The following is a 14,629-nucleotide window of genomic DNA, read 5'->3' on the forward strand; positions in this document are numbered from 1 at the left end:
GCCTTTATTTTTTGTGTTCAAGGCTACCGCTCTACCACTGGAACCACGACTCCACTTCCAGCTTTTGTTTTTGCTGGCTTCGAACCTTGATCCTCAGCGCTCACCCTCCTGAGTAGCTAGGATTTAAAGGCTTGCATGCCTTTAAGGTTGGGCTCCAAGTGCTGTCATTGTCGTCAGCTCGTAGATTCCGTAGGTTCCGTAGGTTCCGTTCGGGTCTCCCCGCCCTGCTATAATGTCGTCAATCCAGGCCAAGTAGCTCGACACCCGCGTGTAGATGCCGGGCTTCTTGCGGTTGCCGCAGACGCGGGATCCCGACGTGACCACGCCCTCGATCACGCCCTGACATACCAGCGGGCCGCCGGAGTCGCCCTGTGATGGGGGAGACCTGGAGCGTCACCTCTACAAGGCCCTGCCCCTGCCAGCCTCACGCTCCGCCCAGGCGGGACACTGCAGTCCCGTCAATCCCAAGCCCCGCCCACCCAGGCCCCGCCCCTGCCAGCCTCACGCTCCGCCCAGGCAGGACGCTGGAGTCCTGTCAATCCCAAGCCCCGCCCACAGAGGCCCCGCCCCTGTCAGCCTAGTGCACCGCCCAGGCGGGACGCTGGAGTCCTGTCAATCCAAGCCCTGACCACTGAGGCGTCGGCTACATCCGGCCCCGCCCCCCCTTAAAGCCAGTCCCACCAGATCCTGGCTCCACAACTCCAGGGCCTCTCCTGCCCTAATTCTGCCACTCTCATCCTTACGTGACGTGTGTGTTTGTGTATGCCGGTCCTGGGGATTGAACTCACGGCCTGGGTGCTGTCTTTGAGCTTTTTCACTCAAGACTGGCCCTCGACCACTTGATCCACAACTCCGGCTCTTTGTTTGTTAGTCACAGAGCAGAGTTTTCCGGGCCGGGTGCTTATGTCTGTGATCCTATTCAGGAGGCTGAGACCTGGCAGTCGCAGTTCGAAGCCAGCTTGGGCAAGAAAGCCTGTGAGACTTTATTTTGTCCGTTTCAGGCGCTGTCTGAGCTCTTTCGCTCAAGGCTAGCCCTCTTTGAGCCACAGCACCACTTCCAGTTTTCTGTCTCTTAGACTTTTCGGTCCGGACTGGCTTCGAACTTCGATCCTCACATCTCGGCCTCCTGAGTAGCTAGGGTTACAGACGAGAGTCACTGATACTTTGAGCTTCACCCCTGAGCGCATCTCTCCCTTGCCCTTCTGACCAGCCCCTCCCTGCCAGTGACCTGTTCTTCACTCCAGCAGGCCCCGCCCCTTCGCCCAGAGCCTCTCCCCTCTCCACCTTAGCCTGGGTTCAGTTACCCATCCCTACACAAGCTCCGCCCCTTTACCGTAACCTCGCTCTATCCGGGTACCCGCCCTCCGAGGCCACGCCCCATCGCCAGCCCCGCCTCCAATGGCTCCTCCCCGTACCCCGCCCCATCTCGAGCCCCGCCCCTCGGCACGCCCCAGCGCCCCGCCCCTCGGCACGCCCCGCCCCAAGCACCCTGCAGCTGTCCCGGCGGTTGCTGCGGGCGCACATCATGCGCTCGGTGATGGCGCCGTCGTGGTGCGCGCGATGGTTGCAGGTGGCGCGGTCCATCACGGGCAGGAGCACGTGCTGCAGGCGGTCCGGCCGGCGCCCGGCGTGGCTGACCACGCCCCAGCCCGCCACGTCGCAGAGCGTGCCGGGCGCCACGTCGCGGTCCTCGCGCTGCCAGGGCAGGGGCCGCACGGCGGGGCCCAGCGCCGCCTTCTCCGACAGCTAGGGGTGGGGACGGGGAAGGACGTCAGAGTCGGGGGGCGAGGCGGGGCGGGGCGTGGCGGGGCGGGGCGAGGGCGGGGCCGGCCCACCTGCAGGAGGAGGAGGTCGTGGTCGATGGAGTCCCGCCGGCTGCCCGGGTGGGGCACGGCGCGCAGCACGTCGTACCGGCGCTTGGTGGGCTCGGGCTGCGACAGCGAGTGGGCGCCCAGGAGCACCTGCACCTCCGCATCGGCCCTGGGACGGAGCGAGGGCCGCGTCGGGGCGGGGTCCCCGTGGCAGCCTCCCCCACCGTGGCAGCCCTTCCCCACCGGGGCCTCCCTCCGCTCCCCGCTCCCCGTGCTCCCTGCTGGCCACTCACGCATCCTCCAGGCAGTGCGCGGCGCTCAGCACCCACTGCTCCGCCACCAGGGCGCCGCCGCACAGGTGGGTCCCGTTCACCTGCACCGACGCCATGTAGGGCCGCTGGTGGGCCGGGGCCTCCTGGCCCCCCAGGATCCGGCCCCGGGGCTGTGCCGCTGTGGTGGGCAGGCGAGGGGGAGAGCCGTGGGTGGACTTGAACCCCCATCTGACCTCACACCCTGTGCCGCGGAGCCGCGCTCACCGCGGAGCCTGCGCCCTGAGCCTCAAAGGCCTTCAGACCCCAGTGGCCATTGGCCAGTTTCAGGCCCTCACCTAATAGCAAGATGACAGAGCCTTTAGCTTGAAGAACGACCCCTTTGCGGGAATCTGCCCCCACGATCCGCCTGTCTGCTGGGACTTGGGGTGGGTCTCAGCTGACCTTCGCGCCCCTCCCACGTCCACTCACCGCACGCGGCCACCCCCAGGAGAAGCAGAGCCACCGGACGCAGCGTGGTGAACATGGCGGAGCCCCTGGGTCTGGGACAACAACCCAGGCAGCGCGGCCCGGAGCCCTTTTATAACCGGAGAGGGGGAAGCAGGGGAGGGGGCCCCATCTGCTGCTTCCGCAGTGGCCCAGCTGGGGAAAGAGGAACCCCCAGCCATAGGCCTCCAAGGTCTGAGCAGGCCCATGGGTGAGCCTCACCCCTCCCCCAGTCTAACCAGTGCCCACCCGGTGGGAAGCAGCCCCTGAGACAGGGCTAGACCACCTAGCCCTCCTCCCAGACCTCAAGTATCCTCCCAGCTTGAAGTTTCACAATAGCAGCCAGAGGCTGAGTGTGTCAACAATCCACTTCCATCTTCCTAACCCCCTATTTTCTTTCCCTGCCAGCTTGAAGAGAAAGTCCGGTAGGGATGAGGGCTTTTATGAACAGTCTTGACCCTGTACCCCCAATGGCCTTTCAGAGCCTGACCCTCCAAGTCTAATGTTGGGAAGATGGAAGGTACAGGTAAATGAAGAAAAGAAGGCAGAGTGGGGGCTGGGGGTTTGGCCTAGTGGTAGAGTGCTTGCCTCGCAGGCACGAAGACCTGGGTTCGATTCCTTGGTACCACATACAACACAGAAAACAAGCTTGAAGTGGTGCTGAGGTTCAAGTGGTAGAGCTCTAGCCTTGAGAAAGTCTAAGGACAGTGCTCAGGCCCTGAGCTCAAGCCCAGGACTGGCAAAAAAAAAAAAAAAAAGAAAGAAAGAAAGAAAAAGGAAAAGAAGGTGACAGAGTGGAACCTTCAATCAGGAAAGCTAACTGGGAACTGTTGAGATTTCTGTCATCAGGTGTGACAATCCAGGTTCCTGAACCATGTCAGGAGTTGGATTCTGGTATCTCCTTTCTTCCTTGATGGGACTTGTCCTTTCCACAGTTTCTTCTTATGGTCCTAAGAACACTAAATTGACTGATGGCTCCATGAATCGGCCCCTCCTAACATTCCCCATTAGGGCCAGGAGTGTGGCCTAGCGGTAGAGTGCCTGCCTCGCATGCACGAAGCCCTGGATTCAAATTCCTCAGTATCACATACTCAGAAAAAGCTGGAAGTGGTGCTGTAGCTCAAGTGGAGGAGCGCTAGCCTTGAGAAAGCCCAAGGACAGTGGCCAGGCCCCAGGACTGGCCAAAAAAAAAAAAGCAATTTGTCAGAGATAGATAGGTTAGATTTAGATCTCAGATTGTGCAAACAAGAACATCCAAAGTTGCAACCAAATTTGGGAAGTATCCAGGAACCCAGCTAGAAGGAACAGTTCAGTAAACAACTCTGAACTTGCACAGCTACTGCTGACAGGCAAATTCTCCAAGCTGTATTTAGTGGACATGGGGATCACAAGGTAGGAGGGGGAGAGGATGGGCGGGGCTTCCCAGGAAAGGGAAGTGGGCGGAGCCAATGGTACAGCCAAAGGCCATGAGGGTAGGGACAGGGTGAGGGGCTCAGCATGCTTCCCCCACACTACCCACATATCAAAAGAGAGTCCATGCCAGGCCCTGATGGCTCACATCTACAACCCTGAGACTCAGCAGGCTGAGACCTGAGGATCACACTTCAAAGCCAGCCCAGGCAGGAATTCCTGTGAGACTTGAGACGCATCTCTCATGCACCAAAAAGCCAGAAGTGGAGCTCGGCTCAAGTGGTAGAGCCCTAGCCTTTCGGGGGGAAAAAAAAAAAGTCGAGGGCAGTGCCCAGGCTCTGAGTTCAGTCCTCAGGACACACACACACACACACACACACACACACTCACGCACACAGAGGTTCAAGAGGTTCAGACTGGGCCAGGTTGGCACTGTGCCTACTGGGTGGCTCTGTGTCATTGAACCTACCCAGTACTGGGACTTGAACTCAGAACTTCATGCTTGCTAGCTATTCTACCATTTAAGCCATCCCCTCAGCCTCTTTCTGCATGGTTTACAATGTAGGGTCTTGGTTTGTGTTGGGACAGGCCTGGGCTGCAATCGCACAGCCTGGAGGCTCTGGGGATGATGACAGGGAAAAGACCAGGTGCTGGTGGCTCATACCCTTAGGAGGCTGAAATCTGAGAGTCCACGTTCACAACCAGCCAGGGAAGGAGAGTCTCTGAGACTCACCTCCAATTAACCATCAGAAAGGCAGAAATGAGTTGGGCGCAGTGGCTCACGCCTGTCACCCTAGCTACTCAGAAAGCTGAGATCTGAGGCTCACAGTTCAAAGCCAGCCCCAGCACTGAAGTCTGTGAGACTCTTATCTCCAATTAACCACTAGAAAATGGAAAATGAGACTGAAGCTCCAGGGGTAGGGCGGTAGCCTCGAGCTGAAGAGGTCAGGGACAGCGCCCAGGCCCAGTGTTCAAACCCCACAACCACTCCACCACCACCAAGAACAACAGCAACCAAAAAAAGGTAGAAATGAAGCTGTGGCTCAAATGGTAGAACACCCCAGCGTTGAGCGACAAAGCTATTTGAGGACACCAGGTCCTTCGTTCATGGCCCAGTACCGTCAATCAAAAAACAGAAAGAAAAAGAAGGAAGGGAGGGAGAGAGGGACAGACATTTCTTGCCCTAAGGCCTTGGCATTGCTTCCACTAGGTGGCGGTGTACTCGAGAGACACGGCATCACTACTGACTTCTCAAGGCTCATTCACACTGACAGGGAGCAGAGACACATGTTCTACAAAACATCAGGCACTTTTATTGTTCAGCAACAGAAAAGAGCCTCGTGGGGAGCTGAGGCAAGTTGGCTGGGGTGGCCTGCCCTAGTGGATGCCGCTTGCTGGGGCTGTGGAGTGGGGAAGGGTGAAGTTGTCCTGTGGTCTAATAATGGAGTTAATCCAGTTGGCAAACTCTGCCACTGGTGCGAAGGCATCGGGGTAGACGCCGGAACCACAGCTTCCCCGGATGAAGGAGTCGATACCCTGGACCAGCTTGTTGCAGACCAGGGGCCCACCAGAGTCTCCCTGTGCAGAAGGAGAGGGTCTGAGGCTCCATCTCCAGGCTCCATGCCTGCCCACCGGGGGAGGGAGGGGGAGGGAAAGACCTTCGTGGTGTGTGACCACTGTGTGTAGCTGGGCCTGGGTGCAGAGGGAAGCACGGGGTACTTACAAAGCAGATGCCAGCCCGCCGGTGTGGAACGATTGTGCACACGTTTACACGGCGTCGGCACTGAGATGTCACCACAGTGACGTTGAGTTCCTGCAGGACGCTGGGTACTGGCCGGTTGGTGCCCAGCCTGCCCCAGCCCATGGCCAGGCACTGAACCCCATTACCCACTCCTTGGCCCTGGGCTGGCAGCCTCGCCACCTGAACATTGGCATTGATTTTGGCTGATCCATTGAGCTGCAGTCAGAGGCATCAGAGACCAGGATGTTAAGGGGAGGCAGCAGAAGGGCACCCTCCCTACTCAGAGCCTCAGTTTCCCCATCTGTAATCCACAAGGCTGCCCCTGGAGGTGGGTAGAGGTCAGTACATATAGCAGGTGTTCAAAAGGGCTGTCTCTGGTTTGTTTGTTTGCTTTTGTAGGTCATGGGGCTTGAACTCTGGGCCTGGACGCTGTCCCTGAGCTCTTCAGCTCAAGGCTACCACTTTAGTGCCCCGGCTGGCTTTGAACTGTGATCCTCAGATCTCAGCCTCTTGAGGGGCTGAATGACAGGTGTGATCAGCCTGCCTGGCTTCTGCCATCATTTCACAAGCAAAGAGTCAGGACAGAGAGGAAATCGTCTCAGGTTTTCCACCCGGCTAGGCGCCAGTGGCTCGAGTCTGTCATCCTAGCTACTCAGGAGGCTGACATGGGAGGCTCATAGTTTGAAGCCAGCTCAGGCAAAAAAAATCCATGAGACTCTTCTCTCCAAAAAGAAAAAAAGAAGCAAAAAGCTAGACGTGGAGCCGTGGCTCAAGTAGGAGAGCCCTAACCTTGAGCCTGAAAAAGCTCAGAGACGGCCCGGGCCCCTAAGCACTCAGGCCCCAGCACCCCACACGCCACACAATCACCGAGGAGGGATGAACTCTTGCCCCAATTCCCAAAGACAGGACTGTCCTGCACAGGCTGGGTGGACACAGGGGTTTGTTGACTGACAACGGATGGAAACTTTCCTTCCCCCCCCCCCATCTCATTTAACCCCTTCACTGCCCTCCCAAGGGCTGGTTACCCAAGTAGGAACTGAGGTGCAGAGACAGGAAGAGGTACCCGGTGAGACCTGCCCCCCCATCCGACCCTCCCCACCGTGTCGCAGCCCCTGGGTTCCCACCCCCGCCCCCCACTGTGTCCCACAGCCCCTGGGTTCCCCCTCACCTCCCCCCACCGTGTCCCGCAGCCCCCGGGTCCCCCGCCCCCCACCGTGTCCCGCAGCCCCCGGGTCCCCCCTCGTCCCCCCACCGTGTCCCGCAGCCCCCGCGTCCCACCCCCGCGCACCTGGAGAACCGCGATGTCGTTCAGCAGGAGCACGGGGTCGAAGCCGTTCTCGAACACGCGCTGCACGCGGAACGTCTGGCGCGTGGCGCGCTCGGGGCGCCGCAGGTTGTGGGTGCCCAGCACGGCGGACACCAGCCGGAAGTTCCTGGGGAGGACGGAGCGGCGTGGGGGGGGACCCCAGGCACGGACGGACACCCCCAGACCCCCACCCCAGACCCGGACGGCCCCCACCCCAGACCCAGACAGACCCCACCCAGACCCGGACGGACCCCACCCCAGACCCCCACCCCAGACCCGGACGGACCCCCCCAGACCCGGACGGCCCCCACCCCAGACCCGGACGGCCCCCACCCCAGACCCAGACGGACCCCACCCCAGACCCGGACGGACCCCACCCCAGACCCGGACGGACCCCCCCCAGACCCGGACGGACCCCACCCCAGAACCAGACGGACCCCACCCCAGACCCGGACGGACCCCACCCCAGACCCGGACGGACCCCCCCAAACCCGGACGGACCCCACCCCAGACCCGGACGGACCCCACCCCAGACCCGGACGGACCCCACCCCAGAACCAGACGGACCCCACCCCAGACCCGGACGGACCCCACCCCAGACCCGGACGGACCCCCCCAGACCCGGACGGACCCCACCCCAGACCCGAACGGACCCCCCCAGACCCGGACCGACCCCCCAGACCCGGACGGACCCCACCCAAGACCCGGACGGACGCCCCCAGACCCGGACGGACCCCACCCCAGACCCGGACGGACCCCACCCCAGACCCAGACGGACCCCACCCAGACCCGGACGGACCCCACCCCAGACCCGGACGGACCCCCCCAGACCCGGACGGACCCCGACCCCACCCCAGACCCGGACGGACCCCCCAGACCCGGACGGACCCCACCCAGACCCGGACGGACCCCACCCCAGACCCGGACGGACCCCACCCCAGACCCGGACGGACCCCCCCAGACCCGGACGGACCCCACCCCAGACCCGGACAGACCCCCACCCCAGACCCAGACGGACCCCACCCCAGACCCGGACAGACCCCCACCCCAGACCCGGACAGACCCCCACCCCAGACCCAGACGGACCCCACCCAGACCCGGACGGCCCCCACCCAGACCCGGACGGACCCCACCCAGACCCGGACGGACCCCACCCAGACCCGGACGGACCCCACCCCAGACCTGGACAGACCCGGACGGACCCCACCCCAGACCTGGACAGACCCGGACGGACCCCACCCCAGACCCCCACCCCAGACCCGGATGGACCCCACCCCAGACCCGGACGGCCCCCACCCCAGACCCCCCCCCACCCCAGACCCGGACGGACCCCCACCCCAGACCCGGACAGACCCCACCCCAGACCCGGACGGACCCCCACCCCAGACCCGGACAGACCCCTGCCCGCCGCCCAGGCCCGGGAACGGGGCCGCCTACCGGCCGTTCACGCAGTGCGCCGCGGTCAGGACGAAGCTGGGCGCGATGAGGGTCCCCCCGCAGAAGTGACCCCCGCGCTGCTGCAGGGACACCATGAAGGGCCACGCGTGGGGCCGCGCTGGCCGCCCACCCACGATCTCCGAGGCCAGCGCGGGGCCTGCAGGGCCGGATGGGGAAACTGAGGCAGAGAGCAGCGCCGTCCTTTCCCACGGGTCCCCCCGAGACGTGTGAACCCCAGTTCTGGGCTCTTGAGTGTGTGCGCGTGCATGTGTGTGTGCTCGTGCGTGTGTGTGTGTGTGTGTGCATGTGTGTGTGTGGTGGTCCTGCATCTTGAACTCGGGGTCTGGGCAGATGTCCCTGCGCTCTTTGTGCTCACGGTTGTGGCTCTACCATTTGAGAAGCCATAGCTTCACTTCGGGCTTTTTGCTGGTTAATGGCCCTGTCCCTTCCTCCCCTCCCTTTCTTCCTCTTCTTTTCCTTTTCTTCCTTTCTGCCAGTCTCGGGGCTTGAATCATCACTGGCACCCAGCTTTCTCTTTCTTTCTGGGTTCCTCATCCTAGCTGCTGTCCACCCGTGAGGATGAGATTGGTCACTCAAAGCCAGATGGACAACAAGAGCAAGGTCAGGACAAGCCAAACACTGGGCGCCCCTCAAGAGGCTGAGACCTGAGGATCACAGTTCAAAGCCAACTTGAGTAAGAAAGTCTGGGGACTCTTATCTCAAACCAGCGAAGAGCTGGCAGTGGGAGCTGTGGCTCGAGTGGTCTAGGGGCAGTCTTGGGCAGAAACAGTGAGGGACAGCACCCAGGCCCTGAGTTCAAGTCTCAGTACCAACACACCCACATTCTCTCTCTCTCACACACACACACACACACACACACACACACACACAAGATCATCACTCACCACTTAATAGCAAGGCCAGCAGCACAGACGGGAGAGCAGGGCCAGAGAGTAGGGAGATGCAGACCATGGTGTCACAGGCTCCCCAACTTCTCTGTGCCCATCTGGTGCCCACCCAGCTCTCTTATAGCCCACAAGGGGAGGCCGTTGCATTGCCCCACCCCAGCTGGCGCCCTACTTCCTCTCCGGGAACATGAGGGGGTGAAGGGGGGGCAAACAGGCTGGCATGATCTCCAGGTTACATTCACAATGCTTGTTGAATGCTAGGTACCCAGCTTGACTGTGTGTAAGTATGTCCCAACTCCAGCAGGTGACACACCTGCTGTCCCCAGGAAGCCTGTGTTTGAACTCACTTCCAGTCGAGAGGCCTTGACTGGCCCTGGCACCCAAGTTAATGCAGAGCAAGACGAACCCCAGACGTGTTATTTATTCACTGTGACTTAGTTGTTATTATAAAGGTGACAACAGATACACACAGGTAAAGAGCACCATCTTGATTCCCCCCCCCCGCCCACCCCGGGAAGGCAGGAGACTCCTGGTTCCTTTAAGATGGGGAAACTGAGGCAGGTTAGGCCTCATCCCAGATAGAACCCACCTGTGACATGCAAGGGGCTTTTTCTTTTGTTTATTTCTTTTTTCTTTTTTTTTTTTTTTTTTGCCACTTCTGGGGCTTGAACTCAGGGTCTGAGCACTGTCCTTGGGTTTTCTCCAGACCAGTGCTCTACCACTTGACCAGTTGAGCCACCTCACCACTTTTTTCAGTTTATGTGGTACTGAGGAATCGAAACCAAGGCTTTGTGCATGGTAGTCAAGTACAGTTTACCACTAGGTGAAACTCCCAGCCCTGTGACCTTTATCTCTCCCTCTCTCTCTCTCTCCCTCTCTCTCTCCCCCTCTTCCTCTCTCTCTCTCTCTCTCTCTCTCTCTCTCTCTCTCTCTCTCTCTCTCTCTCTCTCTCTCTCTCCTTCTTTCTTAATATGCCAGTTCTCAGGCTTGAACTCAGGACCTAGCTATTGTCCCTGAGCTTTTGTGCTCAACACTAGTGTTCTACCACTTGAGCCACAGCTCCACTTCTAGCTTTTTGCTGGTTTTTTGGAGATCAGAGTCTCATGGACTTTCCTGTGCAGGCTGGCTTTGAACCATGATCTTCAGATGAGCCTTGTGAGTAGCTAGGATTTTAAGTGTAAGCCCGGCAGGAGCTGAGATTTTTATTATTATTATTATTATTATTATTATTATTATTATTATTTTTGGCCAGCATATTGAGTCTAGCCCTGGCCCCAGCTTAGGCTCCTCGCTGTGTCATGGCTGGCCCTCTTGCACCCCACCCAGAATCACTGCCCCCTGCCCCATCAGTCCTCATGAGCTTTCTCACCATAGTTTCTCCGCCCTTCTGAGCAGCCCGGGCCAGCAGTGGCCTGGCCAGGTGCTGGGCCACGGCATGGCTGCTCGGGCCATCTTGGTCTAGAGTGGAGAAAGAGCTGTCTCCCCAAGATGGAGAAGGACCCTGAGCCCAACCACTCCTGTCTCGACCTCCCCAGCGTCGTGGCCAAAACTGTCGCAAGACCAACGTCCCCACTCCAGCACAAGGTGTGGAGGAGGGGACCAACGGACATTTCCAGAACAGTCAGGGGTGGAGCTCGGGCCCTGGGTGGCCAGATCTTGGCAAGCTGGAGTCTTTCCCCTCCCCCACCGCCAGTCCTGGGACTTGAACTGAAGGCCTGGGCACTGTCCCTGCGCTTCTTTTGCTCAGGGCTAGCACTCTATCACTTAAGCCACAACACCACTTCTGGCTTTTTCTGTGTATGCAGTACTTAGGAATCGAACCCAGGGCTTCATGTATGCTAAGTGAACACTCTACCACTACATTCCCAGCCCTGTCCCTGAGCTTTTTTGCTTAAGGCTTAAGCCCTTGACCACTTTGAGCCACAGCTCCATTTCCAGCTTTTTAATGGTTAATCAAAGATAAGAATCTTACTGCCTTTCTTGCCCAGGCTGGCTTTCAAACCACAATCCTCAGAACTCAGCCTCCTGACTAGCTGATATTACAGGTGCCCAGTTTAGCTAGTCTTGTTCTAGGCGCCCCTAATATGTATGAATCTCTATTTCCACTTATTATTATTAGTAGTAGTCGTGGGACTTGAAGTCTGGGCCTGGGCACTGCCCCTGAGCTCCCCAGCTCAAGGCTCTACCACTTGAGCCAAAGTGCTACTTCTGGTTTTCTAGTGGTTAATTGGAGATAAGACTCTCATGGACTTAGTGCCTGGACTGGTTTTGAACCTCAATCCTCAGAACTCAGCCTCCTGAGTAGCTAGGATTACAGGCATAAGACACCGTACCAGGCCACAACCCTGTCTTGTATCTAGGAATGGAACAGAGTAAAGGGAAGTCATAACTTTTGGTAGCTTTGACCCAAGGAAAGAGACCAGCACTGTCCTTGGACTTTCTCAAGGCTAGAGCTCTACCACTTGAGCCACAGCACCACTTCTGGCTTTTTTTCTATATATGTAGTACTGAGGAATCGAACCCGGGTCTTCGTGCATGCTAGGCAAGCACTCTGCCATTAGGCCAAACTCCCGGCCCCTGGTGTACTTATTAAGCCCCACCTCTATGTTACGTTCACCAATGCTTTTGGAGGCCAACTTGGTCTTGCTCTGGATTCCAATCTCCCTCCTGCTGCAGAACTTCACACTGTGGATGCCTCTGTGACTCAGTTTCCTCCTATATAAAACGTGAATAGATTCTATCTCCTCTGCTGTAGCAAAGCTTGGATGAATTAGCAGTGATAACTTGTTACATATGAAAGTATTTCATTTGGGAAATAGGGCTGTGGCTCAGAGGTATGGTGGTAGCCTTGAGCTGAAGAGCTCAGGGACAAAGCCCAGGCCCGAGGTCAAGCCCCATGACCCATAAAAAAAAAAAGAAAGAAAGAAAGAAAAGAAAACATTTCATTTGCCTGGCACGTCCTAGCTACCCAGGAAACTGAGACCTGAGGATGGAGGCTGATCTAGCCCAGGCAGGGAAGTCAATGAGTCTTCTCTCTAACCAGCAAAATAAGCCAAAAATGACAGGCTGAGAGTTTGGCCTAGTGGTAGAGCACTTGCCTAGCATGCACGAAGACCAGGGTTCAATTCCTTGGTGGGATATGGTGCTGTGGCTCAAGTAGTAGAGCCCTAGTCTTGAGAAAGCCCAAGGACAGTGATCAGACCCTTAGTTCAACCCCAGGACTGGCAAAGAAAGAAGGAAAGGAGGAAAGAAAGAAGGAAAGGAAGGAAGGAAGGAAGAAAGAAAGGAAGGAAGAAAGAGAAAAGAAATTCTAGAAGTGGTGCTGTGGCTCAAATGGTAGAGCACTAGTCTTGAGCATAAAGAGGTTCAGGGACAGTGCTCAGGGCCCCGAGTTCAAGCCCCAGGACTGGTGAGAGAGAGAGAGAGAGAGAGAGAGAGAGAGAGAGAGAGAGAGAGAGAGAGAGAGAGAGAGAGAGAGAGTTTCACAAACTTTTCTACCTTGCCTGGCTTCAAACTGTGATCCTCAGATCTCAGCCTCCTGAGTAACCAGGCCTGACTCACCAGCCCCTTCTTTGAAGCTAGTGAATTGACCTCTTTTTGAGTCAGTTTTTTCCTCAATCCCTAATTGGTTCTCCTAGACCTTAAAGTCTCAATTCTGCCTGCCAGGCCTGTAATTTGCTGGAAAACTTTCCTTCTAGAATCCCCAGGGCTTAGCATCGCTGCACACACAGGTTTAGTGTCCATAATACCCTTAGATCCTCTCTGGGTGATTGGTGGTAATTTCAAAACATTGGAAAAGGGACAGGCCTGGGTGTCCTTGCTCTTACTTGAATCTTGCTTGAATCAATACAGTGCCACCAAGCGGTGGCAGGGCCATTTAATCGTGTCTTCCAACTGGACTGTGCCCTCTGAGGGATGGCCGCTTCTCCGTAGCCTCAACTACAGGTGCCTCATTCTCTAGCTGCCTCAGTGGCTGGTCTGTGACCTCTCTTTTCCCTCTAGGCTCATTTCTGCAACCAGGGGGCGCCCTCTCATGGGAAATAAAGAACAGGCATCAGTGGCTGAGGGTGAGGGGAGTTACCCTTTCCCTGACCTCCTCTTCTTCTGATATCCACCCACTACATCCCATCCTGGCTCTAACCTGGCCTCCCCACCCCTCACCCCAGAGCCCCAGCTCTCTCCTCACTCTGGGCTTTCCCACCTATGTGCATCTCTTCCAGGAAGTCTTTCAGCCTGGGGGCTCTCCAGGCTCTTCCTACCTGGGGGTGACAGGAGACTGCTTGGACAATTCTAGAAATTGCAGTGGAATTTTTCAGATAAGGAAATTGAGGCACAGAGACCACTTGATCAGGGCTACTTAGGCAGGGCAATGGCATTTCTCCCGACCCCCCACCCCCCGCAAGACCTGGGGCTTGCGCTCAGGGTATGTACGCTGTCCCTGAGTTTCTTTTGCTCAAGGCTAGCATTCTACCACTGTAGCCACAGCTCCACTTCCTGTTTTTTCCGTTTATATGGTGCTGAGGAATTGAACTCAGTGCTTCCCAGTGGGGCAAGGAACATTATCAGAAGACAGCCAGGTGCTGCCTGTAATCCTAGCTACTCAGGAGGCTGAGATCTGAGGATTGCAGTTCAAAGCCAGCCCAGACTGGGCACCAGCGGCTCACGCCTGTAATCCTAGCTACTCAGGAGGCTGAGATCTGAGGACTGTGATTCGAAGCCAGCTCTGGATGGAAAGTCTGTGAGACTCTTATCTCCAATTAATCACAGAAATCCTTGAGTAAAAGGAGCTCAGGGACAGTGCCCAGGCCCAGAGTTCAAGCCCCAGGACCTGAAAAAAAAGAAAGAAAAAAAGCGAAAGTGGATCTGTGGCTCAATTAGTAGAGTGATAACCTTGAGCAAAACAGCTAAAGACATTTCCCAGGCCCTAAGTTAAAGCCCTGGGGCCTTCACACACACACACACACACACACACACACACCATACTCACAATCACAAATCCTAAAAGACAACTGGTGAGGCCAGCCTGGAGGCCTCTACTTCCCCTCCAACCTCAGTGAGGGGCCACTGGGCCTTGCCGGGCCAGGGGCACTGCAGCTCCTCTGCGTCCCTACTGAGAAGAATGGACAGGAGCCAGAGGGAGTTTCCGGTTTTTATTGCGGTCGTGTGGAGCGGAGGAGGTGGGGTGACGGGGTGCCCCCCCCCCCCCCCCCCCGTGAGTGAGCACTTGCTGCCAGCGGGGCCTGCAGGCCGGCGGGGCGGGG

General features: G+C 57.9%; 2 protein-coding genes across 2 annotated transcripts; both read right to left on the reverse strand.

Annotated features, from left to right (window-relative positions):
- On the reverse strand, window positions 1–2,619 carry Cfd (complement factor D). The gene is made up of 5 exons (XM_090328536.1): window positions 2,552–2,619; window positions 2,105–2,261; window positions 1,836–1,980; window positions 1,489–1,746; window positions 1–369 (listed from the first exon to the last, which is right to left on the reverse strand). The coding sequence occupies exons 1-5, from the start codon at window positions 2,604–2,606 to the stop codon at window positions 142–144; spliced, it is 843 nt and encodes a 280-aa protein (XP_090184662.1). The 5' UTR covers window positions 2,607–2,619; the 3' UTR covers window positions 1–141.
- Window positions 2,620–5,353: 2,734 nt separating this feature from the next.
- Window positions 5,354–9,432, reverse strand: LOC150068611 (neutrophil elastase-like). The gene is made up of 5 exons (XM_090328549.1): window positions 9,366–9,432; window positions 8,461–8,617; window positions 7,006–7,150; window positions 5,700–5,933; window positions 5,354–5,554 (listed from the first exon to the last, which is right to left on the reverse strand). Exons 1-5 carry the CDS (start codon window positions 9,430–9,432, stop codon window positions 5,354–5,356), a joined length of 804 nt encoding a protein of 267 aa, XP_090184675.1.
- Between the last annotated feature and the right edge of the window lie 5,197 nt (window positions 9,433–14,629).

The sequence above is a fragment of the Megascapheus bottae genome, chromosome 1, assembly GCF_031878675.1.
Source record: "Megascapheus bottae isolate mThoBot1 chromosome 1, mThoBot2.hap1, whole genome shotgun sequence".
Lineage (NCBI taxonomy): Eukaryota > Metazoa > Chordata > Mammalia > Rodentia > Geomyidae > Megascapheus > Megascapheus bottae.

What these genes read in the sequence shown, in the direction of transcription:
- Cfd (XM_090328536.1), bottom strand. Translation starts at nt 2,606, where the DNA reads ATGTTCACCACGCTGCGTCCGGTGGCTCTGCTTCTCCTGGGGGTGGCC. An exon ending in ACGACCTCCTCCTCCTGCAG is followed by an intron (nt 1,747 to 1,835) that starts GTGGGCCGGCCC and finishes CCCCACCCCTAG; the next exon opens with CTGTCGGAGAAGGCGGCGCT. An exon ending in ACCGCCGGGACAGCTGCAGG is followed by an intron (nt 370 to 1,488) that starts GTGCTTGGGGCG and finishes CCCCCATCACAG; the next exon opens with GGCGACTCCGGCGGCCCGCT.
- LOC150068611 (XM_090328549.1), bottom strand. Translation starts at nt 9,432, where the DNA reads ATGGTCTGCATCTCCCTACTCTCTGGCCCTGCTCTCCCGTCTGTGCTG. An exon ending in GCTGGCCTTGCTATTAAGTG is followed by an intron (nt 8,618 to 9,365) that starts GTGAGTGATGAT and finishes CCGGCCCTGCAG; the next exon opens with GCCCCGCGCTGGCCTCGGAG. An exon ending in ACGACATCGCGGTTCTCCAG is followed by an intron (nt 5,934 to 7,005) that starts GTGCGCGGGGGT and finishes CTCTGACTGCAG; the next exon opens with CTCAATGGATCAGCCAAAAT.